This window comes from Carlito syrichta, unplaced genomic scaffold (genome assembly GCF_000164805.1).
Source record: "Carlito syrichta isolate Samal-C Ts95f unplaced genomic scaffold, Tarsius_syrichta-2.0.1 Scaffold309854, whole genome shotgun sequence".
NCBI lineage: Eukaryota > Metazoa > Chordata > Mammalia > Primates > Tarsiidae > Carlito > Carlito syrichta.
The window spans coordinates 678875-690217 of record NW_007253950.1 but is presented as its reverse complement, the minus strand read 5'-3'; the positions used below and the strand labels follow the sequence as shown (position 1 = coordinate 690217).

Genomic DNA, 11343 nt, shown 5'->3' with positions numbered 1-11343 from the left:
CAAAAAAAAAAAAAAAAAATAGTTGTATTGCATCAAACGGAGAGTACTTCGAAGGTCACCGATGTTTAAACATGTAACAATAAATACAAAATGTGTGTGTTGGAGTCTCACTCTGCTGCCTAGGCTGGAGTGCAGTGGCACGCTTACAGCCACCACAGCCTTGACCTGCTGGGCTCAGGTGATTCTTCTGCCTCAGCCTTCCATGTAGCTGGAACTACAGGCATGTACCACCAAGCCCGGTTAATTTTTTGATTTATTGTAAAGATGAGGTCTAGCCAAGTTTCCCAGGCTAGTCTTGAACCCATGGGCACAGGCAATCCCCTCATCTCGGTCTCCCAAAGTGCTGGGATTATAGGCGTGAGCCACCGTGCCTCGCCTAATACACAATTTTGTATAAATACATTTTGGGTTTTCCCCCCCATTAAAATATCATTGAAAGGATACACAAGAAACTGACAACAGTGGTTGCTTCTGGGAATGGACCAGGGAGGTTGAGTACTTGGGATAGGATGAAGAATTTTTACTGGTGTCTTTTTGAACCCCTGGAGATATGCTATTACTCATTAAAATAAATTAATACAAGCTTTTATTTATTTAATTATTTATTCATTTATTCATTTTTATAGAGACAAGGTCTTGCTTTGTTGCCCATGCTAGTCTGGAATCCTGGCCTCAAGTGATCCTCCCACCTTGTCAATAAAAGCTGTTAAAAAGAGTAAAGTAATATCAATCTCATGACATTCAATGTGACGATTACTTGGGTCACGTGACAACCATCAACTACATAAATCTGTTTGTGACTTGGGAATTTGGAAATGCTTAGTCCAGTCTGGGAATTCCCAGATTGCTTTTTTCACAGTGGGAATGAATGCTGTTTTTAGTTGATAGACAGATACATACATCTGCAAGCCCTCAGAGGCCCCTTCAGCAACTCGCAGATTCCAGTGATTTTATTTTATCTATTTTTTGAGTTGGGGGTCTCTCTCTGTTGCATAGGCTGGAGTGCAGTGGCATGATCATGGCTCACTGAAGCCTTGACCCCCTGGGTTCAAGCGATCCTTCTCCCTCAGCCTCCCGGTAGCTGAGACTATAGGCATGCAGCACCACACCTGGCGAATTTTTTGAATTTTTTTTTTTGAGTCGGAGTCTTACTCTGTCACCCAGGCTGGAGTGCAGTATGGTCATGGCCACCACAGCCTCACCCTGCTGGGCTCAGGTGATCCTTCCACTTCAACCTTCCAAAATGCTGGGATTACAGGTATGAGTCACGGCACCCAACTTTACTGTAATTTTATGTAAAATGAGCAGTATCGATTGGAATTCCAGGTCTTCTGTTCTCACTATTGTTGGTGGAAACAAATGGCCCAATACTAGAATAGTAGATTTTGTTTTTAATCACTAGCTCCCCCAAGAGTCGTTTGATATGCAAATAAAGTCCTCTCAATAAATATTATCTCAATATTTTTTTAATCATAAAAGCAACATGACATGATCTGGAAAGCTTTAGGGATTTAAGTGCTGTCATCAGCTGTGAGATTTCATTTTCTAGGATTAATCGAAATTGCTGCCACCATCTCTATAGCAAAGGAGTCAAAAGCAAGTAACAGGCTGATCCTTGCTGAGGAATGGAACTTCTCAGGGGACAGGGAGAGGAGACTTTTCTCTTCACCTCAGAAATACCTGTAGCCCTTAGCCAGGGAGTTCATTTCCATTTTATCTGTTCTGAGGTAATGGCATCACACCTGGAGCTGAATTGAGCCTGGCCATGTGCTCTTTGAGCTATGGCTGTTGCCATGCTTCCTGGTTTTGACCCTCTCCCTCACCTTGGGGAGGTGAATTCTCTCTCTCTCTCTCTCTCTCTCTCTCTCTCTGAGTCAGAGTCTCACTCTGTCACCCAGGCTAGAGTGCAGTGGCAAGCTCAACACCACCCCAGCGTCGACCTGCTGGGCTCAGGCGATCCTTCTGCCTCAGCCTTCCAAGTAGCTGGAACTATAGCCTGGCTAATTTTTTTTTTTTTTCCAGTTGGAGTCTCACTCTCTCGCCCAGACTGGAGTGCAGTGGCCGCTCCCGGCCACCGCAGCCTCGACCTGCTGGACTCCGGCGATCCTTCCGCCTCAGCCTTCCAAGTAGCTGGAACTACAGGCATGCGCTACCACGCCCGCCTGATTTTTTGATTTATTGTAGAGATGAGGTCTCGCTGCCCAGAATATTGTAGAGAAAGCTCACACTGTGGAGGTGGAGGAGACTGGATGGCTTGAGCCCGCGGGTTCGAGACCAACCTGGGCAACCTGGCGAGTGCATCTCTACGATAAATAAAAAAATTAGCCGGGCCTGTAGTTCCAGCCACATGGAAGGCTGAGGCAGAAGGATCGCCTGAGCCCAGGTCGAGGCTGCGGTGGCCGTAAGCGTGCCACTGCACTCTAGCCTGGGCGACAGAGTGAGACTCCAACTCAATAAACATTTTGTAAAAGGAAAATAGTTGTGCTCTTAGAAATAGTAACAACCTGGGGGGGGCGGGTGCTCTCAAACGGGGGGGAGCGCAGGGCGCGAACACTTGATGAACTCTGTCCTTTCAAGAGCCCCCGGGGGGAGCTGCCGGGGGGAGGAGCTGCCGTCGGGCAGGTCCGCTAGCTGAGACGACGGAGGCCACTACTGCGGGACAGCGACCCCGCCTGGGCGAGCGCGGCGCGGGGAGCGCGGGGCGGGGCGGGGCGGGGCGGGGGTGGCCCCTGCCGGGAAGGGGCGCGCCGGCCGCCTCACTCCGTCGCCTCCTTCTTCCCCTCCGGCACCTCCACCGACAGGGTCTGCTCGCCGGGCTCTGGGCCCGGGCTCATGCGGATCCGCACCGCGTGCTCCTCGGGCCTGGCCGTTCCCTCCTCGGGCCTCCCGGGGGAGGCAGGCGGCGGAGACCGCGGGGCCGGGGGCGCGGGGGGCTCCGGGAGCGCCGGCTGGGCCGGGGCGGCTTCCTCCGGGGCGCCGGACTGGGCCGGGGCGGCCGAGCCTGCCTCTCCTGCGGCGTCTTGCGAGCTCTTGGCCTGGAATCCGGAGAGGGGGACTCGTGAGACAGTGCGTCAGCGGGTTCTTGGGCGCCTCCTGCACCCCTTGCTGGGACCCCCAAAGGACAGCGGGGCGCAGGGGGTGAAATCTAGTGGGTGGGGCGGAGCTGCATCAGGGTTATTTAGAAGAAACCATACTCGGTATTATGGGAAAGGTTGAGGATTAAAAGTCCTGCTTGGGTTTCATGGAGGGTCTGGAGATGTTTTAGATCTTTGAGATGCAGGGCTGGAGGGGTGAAGTTGTAGGTTCAAGGGCAGATCGCCATCCCTGAGCTATTGAGGGAGGGGAGGCAGTGACCAGGAGGAAGGCCACTAAGGCCTCTGCAAAGGTGGAACCGTCCTGCCCTGCCCCGCCTTGCCCCAGTTACCAGCAATGGGTGCTCCTGGAGCAACGAGAGACTGCTAAGCAAACAAGGTGAGGGGTGCTGAGAAGCTGGGGCCTGGCTGCCTTTCTGGAGGGTCTCGAAGCCTGAGTTTCTCAGGGTAAGACGGGACTGGGCGCCACTGGCATTAGGCTGCGCTAACCCGGGTTTGGGGACTTGCTGGGTACCTCCAGCCGCCAGCCTGTGCTGCCTCCCATAGGCGTCAGCCATGGTCTTGGTTTGCGTGTCAGTAGGGAACGGGGGGGGGATATCTTTGACCCCTCCTGCTCTGTCTGACCCCCATCTCTGCATGGCAGGAAACTGGAGAAGGAACAGCCCCCAGAGGAGGAGGCTAAAGTGATCCTCTGCTGCTGAAAACCCAGGTGAGATGGTGGCAGTGAGCTTAAAGTGAGAGCAGTCGATGTTCTTGTGAGGAGTCCAGACCCCTGAAGTTTGCTCATGTTGGGGGGTGTTGAAGGAAGGGAGCAGAGGGTGGAAGCCAAGATGCTCCTGGAACCCAAGGCAGCTCTGGGGCCTACTGCTCCATCTTGGTGTTTTTGCATGTTTCCGTATCCCTGTGCCACCCTTCTTGTCTACCCTAAATTCTGACAATGCATGCCAGGGCAGGATGCTTGGATGGTTGCCATTAAGGGACTTCTGGAGCATCGTGCTATGAATGGATTCAGACGCATCACTGGGAGGCTTAGTAAAGTGCTTTGCCATGTTCAAGACGCTTTCATAAAAGGCACTCTGCCTGATCTTACAATCCCGCGTGGCAACTCTGAGTCATCTGGGTCTCAGCAAGTCTGAGGAGCTTCCCCGGGTCGCGGACCTAGCTGGTGACAGAGCTGGGATTTGGACTTGTGTCTCTGAACTTCTAATTAAGAGCTCCCTGCATCCTGCCATTCTGGCTGTTCTAAATTGAAGAGGAAATGCCTTTTCTTAGAAAACTCATGCAAATTTAATTCACATCTCAAGGCTTAGGAGCAACAAGCCCATTTCAGAAGCCTTTCCTGTCCTGAGAGCACCCTTGAGTTCATGTCTACTCAGCCCCTCATAGCAGCCAGCACCCAAGACCCCAACATTCCGGCTCGACCTTGACCTTGACCGTTTGTGAGCCAGGCAATCACATCTTTCTTTAGTCTGGGGTCACTGGTGGCTGTGTCTGGAGGATGTCTGGGAGCCCTAAGTGGCTTTGATGTCACTCACCGGACTCCTGCTGTCCAAGACCTCTGGATGGGTGCCAGTTTTGAGTGAGACTGAGTTTATTTGGCTCCTTTAAACTCTGTTGTGTAGACTTCTGTCCTCTCCTCCCAAGAGTCCCTGCCATTGACTTCCTGACTAACCCTGGTCCTTGGCCCCCTTTTCCAGCAGCCTTCCTAAAGGACAGTCATGAATAGGCATAATTAGTGTAATCATTCTAATTGGCATTCTTGGCTTTAGTCACAGAGAACTCCCAGAACTAATGTTAATGCTCCCTGTAGATTTATGGGGGTTGGGGCACTGTGCCTATCTTTGTGAAGTTTTTCCTTTCCAATATTTTAAATTGTCACAGCCACAATATTAAACGCGAGAGCATTGCTGTTGAATGGGGAGGAACATTCCTTGCCCATGTCTCCTCCCTTGACCTTGGCAACAGCACCAGGATTTCCCTTTGGGGGTCCTCTGCTCCCCACTCTCATTCCAGGGATGTGTATGTGACCCAGGCCTCTAAAGAGCACCACATTCCTCTGGTCACACTGAATGCCTCAGGAATTTGGCATGTGACCAATTTTGTCCATTGGCAGTAAGTCCTGGGACTTTTGCTAGAATCACTGGGAAAAGAGGTGTTTTCTTTCTTTCTTTCTTTCTTTTTTTGAGTCAGGATCTCACTCTGTCGCCCAGGCTGGAGCACAGTAGCACGTTCATAGCATGCTACTACAGCCTCAACCTGCTGGGCTCAGGTGATCCTTCCTCCTCAGCCTTCCAAATAGCTGGAACTACAGACACGTGCCACCACGCCTGGCTAATTTTTTGATTTATTGTAGAGATGAGGTCTCACCAAGTTGCTCAGGCTGTTCTTGTACCCTTGGGCTCAGGCAATCCTCTCACCTCAGCCTCCCAAAGTGCTGGGATTATGCCCGGCCATGCTTTCTTTCCTTAAAAAAATTTTTAAGGTCGGGCATGGTGGCTCGCGTCTATAATCCCAGCACTTTGGGAGGCCGAGGTGAGAGAATTGCCTGAGTCCACAGATTATAGACCAGCCAGGGCAAGTTGGCAAGACCTTGTCTCTACAATAAACAAACAAACAAAAAAAATCAACTGGGCATGGAGGCACGTGCCTGTAATTCCAGTTACTTTGCAGGATGAAATGGAAGGATTGCCTGAGCCAGCAGGTCAAGGCTGTGGTGGCTGTGAGTGTGCCACTGCATTCCAGCCTGGGTGATGGACTCAATTTGAATCAGAGTCTCACTCTGTCATCCAGGTTGGAGCGCAGTGGCACGCTCATGGCTCACTGTAGCCTCGATTTCCTGGGCTCAGGCAATCCTTCTGCCTTGGCCTCTCAAGTAGCTGAGACTACAGGTGAATGCCACCATGCCCAGCTAATTTTTTTTGTAGAGATGAGGTCTCACTTTGTTGCCTAGGCTGGTCTCAAACTCCTGATCTCAAGCAATCCTCTGCTTGGATTATAGGCATGAGCCATGGAGCCCGGCAGAAGTGTTTCATTGCAGTTGCTACACCAGGAGGGTACAATCCGGGAATCGGGGGCGGGGGGGGGACAGGGTTGTCTGGAAATGGAGTCATCACCAAAGAAAGGCAGACATGATAGAATAGAAGGGGAAAACAGTCCTGTTGTCCTGTTGGCCTCTTTTGGGCTTCTGGATCCAGCCTTGCCTTAAGTTTTCAATTTCTTGACCTCCAAACTCACCATTTTCTCAAACCAGTTTGAGTTTGCGCTCTGTCACTTGCCACCAAATGAGTCCTGACTGATAGAAAGAAGGAGAAAACAAGTCCCTGAAGCTAAATGTGTGGTCCAGTCTCAGAAGTCCTAGGCCTCGCCCCGGGCACAGCCCTGTCGTGGATGGGGGAGGGACGCCTGGTTCCCCACAGACCACATTACCTGCTCCAGCCGCTCCTGCTGCCTCACGGCAGCCTCCATTGCCGCCAGCTCCTTAAGCCGAGCCCGGAGGTGGGCAAGCTTGCCGGCCTTGGCCCCCTTGCCGCCCATCTGCTCCGTCACAGCGAGGGTGGCGCTGAAGAGCTTCGGGGTGCCCGGCCGGGGGGGTAGGAGGAGCACACTCTTCTCCTCCTTGGGCTTGTTGTTACTTTTCAGCATGTGCCTGCAAGACAGCAGCACCCGCCCACGTCACAGGCCAGCCCTGGGAGAGGGGGCCCTTTCAGTGGTGGAGAGCTTTAAGTCCAAGTTGTGCGGGGGTGATTTTGGCTAAGATTATTGATGCTTTTTCTGGGTCAAGCACAGTGCTAGGTGCTCTCTGAATAGCATCTCACTGAACGATCAGAACATGTTAGGAGATGGGTCTAATGTCTGCATCTTATAGGTGAGAAAACTGAGGCTCAGGGAGATTAAGTAACTTGTCTGAGGTTACACGGCTAGGAAACTCTTTTGGTTTCATTTTTTAAGAGATAGTGTCTCACTCTGTTGCCCAGACTGGAGTGCAGCGGCGTGATCATGGCTCACTGCAGCCTCAAACTCCTTGGCTCAAGTGATCTCCCATCCCAATCTCCAAGTAGCTGGGATTACAGGTGTTGCCCCTATGCCTAGTTAATTACTTTATTTTATTTTTGTAGAGATGAGGTTTTGTTATATTGCCTAGGTGGGTCTCAAACTCCTGGGCTGAAGCAATCCTCCTACCTCAGCCTCCCAGAGTGCTGGGATTACAGGCATAAACCACCAATCCCAGTTTTTTGTTTGTTTGTTTTTCGAGTTGGAGTCTCACTCTGTCTCCCAGCCTGGAATGCAGTGGCATGCTCACAGTCACCATAGCCTCCATCTGCTGGGATCAGGCGATCCTTCCACCTCAGCCTTTCAAGTAGCTGGAACCATAGGCATGTGTCACCACGCCCAGCTAATTTTTTGATTTATTGTAGAGATGAGATCTTGCCAAGTTTCCCAGGCTGGTCTCGAACCCTCAGCCTCCCAGAGTGCTTGCACCACTGAGCCCAGTTTTTTTTTTTTTTTAAACAGCAGTTTAACTCGACAGAACAATTAGGAAATACTAAAAGATACTTTAATATGAGGAATCAGAGATAGGCTGCCCAGGTGAAAAGGAATCCAAGGCTTTTCCTTCTCCTGCTTCCCTGCCACTTCTCTGCCGTCACCCTCACAACGATCAGCACTTACTGAGTGTCCAAATGAGTCCCCCTTCCCATTGTTCCCGTTTCTGTGTCTGACCCCCTGCCCCCGAGATTGAGTGGGGCATGTGTCTTGCTTATTTTATTTTGTCAGTGTCTCACTCTGTTGCCCAGGCTGGACATGATCATGGCCACTGTAGCCTCGACCTGCTGGGCTCAGGTGAACCTTCCACCTCTGCCTTCCAAGTAGCTGGAACTACAGGCAAGTACCACTATACCCTGCTAATTTTTGATTTATTGTTGAGACAAGGTCTTGCCAAGTTGCCCAGTCTGGTCTTGAACCCCTGGGCTCAGGCAATCCTCTCACCTTCACCTCCCAAATTGCCGGGATTATAGGCGTGAGCCACTGAGCTCTGCTATGTGTCTTGCTTTTAACCAATAGCATACAGCAAGGGATATCACTTGTGTGAATATGTCACATAGGCCAGCAATCTCTGTCTTGCAAGGAGACTCTCCCTTGCTGACTGTAATGAAGTGAGCAGCCATGCTGGGGAGGCCCTGTGGTGAGGACCTGAGGCCAACCACTGGCAACAACTCACTGGAACCAAGGCCCCCAGTCCTGCAACCTCAAGCACCTGAATTCGGCCAACAGCCATGTGGTCTTGCAAGCAGTTCCTTCTCTCATCAAGACTTGAGATGAGACTCTGCTCTGGCTGACACTTTGATGACTAGCTAAGCTGTCCCAAAACTTCTGACCCATGGAACTGAGATGACAAATGTGTGGGTGTAAGCTGCTAAATGTGTGGTAATACTGTGGTGCTAATACGCATTCTATTTTAAGCCTCACAACAGACCTCACAAGTAGGTCTTAAAATTCACTCTCATTTTCCAAATGAGGATATAGAAGTCCAGAAGGGCTGAGTAACTTCCCCAAGGCTACACAGTTGGGAAGTGGCAGGGCTGGAATTCAAACCCACACCTTTGACCCCATCACCCTGATCTTTCCTTTTTTTTTTTGAGTTGGAGTTTCAAGCTATCACCCATGTTGGAGTGCAGTGGCACACTCAATGCCACCCCAGCTTTGACCTGCTGGGTTCTGGCGATCCTTCCGTCTCAGCCTTCCAAGTAGCCAGAACTACAGGTGCGCGCTACCTCGCCTGGCTAATTTTTGATTTATTGTAGAGATGAGGTCTTGCCAAGTTGCCCAGGCTGGTCTCAAACCTGCGGGCTCAGGCAATCCACTCACCTTGGACTCCCAAAGTACTGGGCTTACAGGCTGAGCCACAGAGCCCGGCCTAACCCCGGATCTTAATGATTACAAAATGGCTGGGTGTGGTGGCTCATGCCTGTAATCCCAGCACTTTGGGAGACCAAGGAGGGAGGGAGGGTCACCTGAGCCCAGGACCAGTCTGGGGAACATAGCGGGAAGCTGTCTATACATAAGATGAAAAAAACTAGCTGGGCATCATGGTACATGCCTGTAGTCTCAGCTACTTGGGAGGCTGAGGAAGGAGAATCACTTGAGCCCAGCAGTGGAGTGAGGCCGTAGTGAACTATGATCATGCTACTACCCTCTAGCTTGGGTGACAGAGCAAGATCCTGTCTCTCAAAAAAAGGGAAAAGGTGACAAGGCAACATTACCGTCATTTGGACTACATGGATGCTGACAGTACTCTTGTAACATGGAAAGGGCTGGGATTATTGTACCTCTGACAATTGGTGAAACTGAGGCTCAGAGTGGGGGGAGTGACATGCCCAAGGTTACCAGGCAGTGGCAGAGGCAGAATCACAAGCCAGATTGAATGCAATGTACCACCCTGTTTCTCTAAATAAGGATAGAATTTTCCATCCAACAGAGCCCTGGCCTTTTACTAGGAAGTTTTCACACTGCTAGCATGTGATGAGTGGTTTGGCTCAAGAACAAATGAATTTTGCCTGCAATCAGCGGGCCTAGTGGGCCTCGACAATGGATTGGCAAATTCACTCATCAGGGTTCCAAGCCAACGCATTTGTGTTAAAACACAGCCATTACAGGCAGCTGATCTAATCAGAGGCAATGGGTTTAAATTGTGAGATTGATATTAATTGCTCAAGATTTGCATTTTCTAGCAGGGACTCCCCCAGGAGAACACAAACACTATCATTCATCAGACGCCTCTTACCCGCCAGCTCGGCACTGTCCCTGAGTTATTTGAGTCCATAATTCGTGGCATGACAGTCCACAGAAGGCTCAGCGTGGTGCGAAGTGACACAAAAGAACTATTTATAGGACCACTGCTGATTGCTAATGGTTGTCTGTGTTTTGAAACATCGAGCTGGCTTCTGGGATGTTTCCAGATCAGGGAAATTCATCCTCATTCTCAGATGATGTATGCCTCTCTACAATTGGGATTGTGTGATGGCCTCTGAAGACAGCAGCGTGCAGAAAGATTTCTCCATCTCCTTTCCTGGAGAGGCCGAGTCAGACCCCTGAGCACTTTACCTTTGTGGGGCCTCAGGATGGGAGCGTGGGCAGACTGCCACAGGCACTCACCAACTCAGAGGTTCCTAGGCCCCGTGGTTCTCACACAGAGTCTCTCCCTTGATGAGCAGATCTCATACCTGGTCCCCTGCCTCTCTGGTCGAGCTGGCTGGTCCAGAGTACAGTTGCTCCGATGCCTCATGGCTGGCCCATCAGCCTTCCTGCTTCCTCTGACTCCTCCCCCCTGTACCTCAGCCTTCTCCAGAGAGGGCGCAGGTGACAGGCGCTGTTGGGAAGCGAGGCCTCTGCACTGCTCTTGGAAGGGCCTCAGGGGTCCCAGCTGATTTGCTAAACCCTTACCTAAGTCAGCCTCGTTCCGTGTGTGTGTGTGTGTGTGTGTGTGTGTGTGTGTGTGTGTGTGTGTAGGGGGGTGGTGGGTAGGAAGAGAGAGCAGGAAGACCTGGTGCTGGTTTTCAGACACAGGCAATTAAATCACACAGTTCATAATAATTATGTCCTGTGAGGTCTCTGCAGACGCTGAATTAGCAAATATTAAAACACTGGAAATTGTTTTTCACTCAAAAAATTAGCCAGGCGTAGTGGCACGTGCCTGCAGTCCCAGCTACTCTGGATGCTGAGGTAGAAGGATCACCTGAGCCCAGGAGGTTAAGGCTGTGGTGAGCCATGATCATGCCACTGCACTCCAGCCTGAGTGACAGAGTGAGACCATGATTCAAACAAAACAAAGCAAAAAACCTAACTTCATTCCAACGCCACAGAGTTCATTCAAATCTTCTCTCTTTCTATGCTTTTAAATCCCTTCTCCATCACTGAGAAATATACAGTAGTTTCAGAATCACGATCCCACACTACTGTTTAAAAACCAAGTCTTCTAGGCGGGGCTTGGTGGCTCAGCCTGTAATTCCAGCATTTTGGGAGGCCGAGGCCAGTGGATTGCCTGAGCCCGTAGGTTCAAGACCAGCCTGGGCAACTGGGCGAGACCTCATCTCTACAATAAATCAAAAATTAGCCAAGCATGGTAGCGCCCGCCTGTAGTTCCAGCTAGTTGGAAGGCTGAGGTGGAAGGATTGCAGGAGTCCAGCAGGTCGACGCTGGAGTTACTGTGAGCAAGCCACTGCCCTCCAGCCTGGGCGATGGAGTGAGACTCCAA

General features: G+C 51.0%; 1 protein-coding gene across 1 annotated transcript in view; it reads right to left on the bottom strand.

Moving 5' to 3' along the window:
• Positions 1-2756: 2756 nt before the first annotated feature.
• CNGB1 (cyclic nucleotide gated channel beta 1) overlaps positions 2757-11343 on the bottom strand; it is an 82741-nt gene continuing 74154 nt past the window's right edge. Inside the window, exons 33-34 of the mRNA XM_008068043.1 lie at positions 6519-6738; positions 2757-3035 (exon numbers count right to left, since the gene is read on the bottom strand). Of these exons, the coding sequence (XP_008066234.1) occupies positions 2757-3035; positions 6519-6738 (499 nt within the window). The remainder of the gene's footprint in view (positions 3036-6518; positions 6739-11343) is intronic.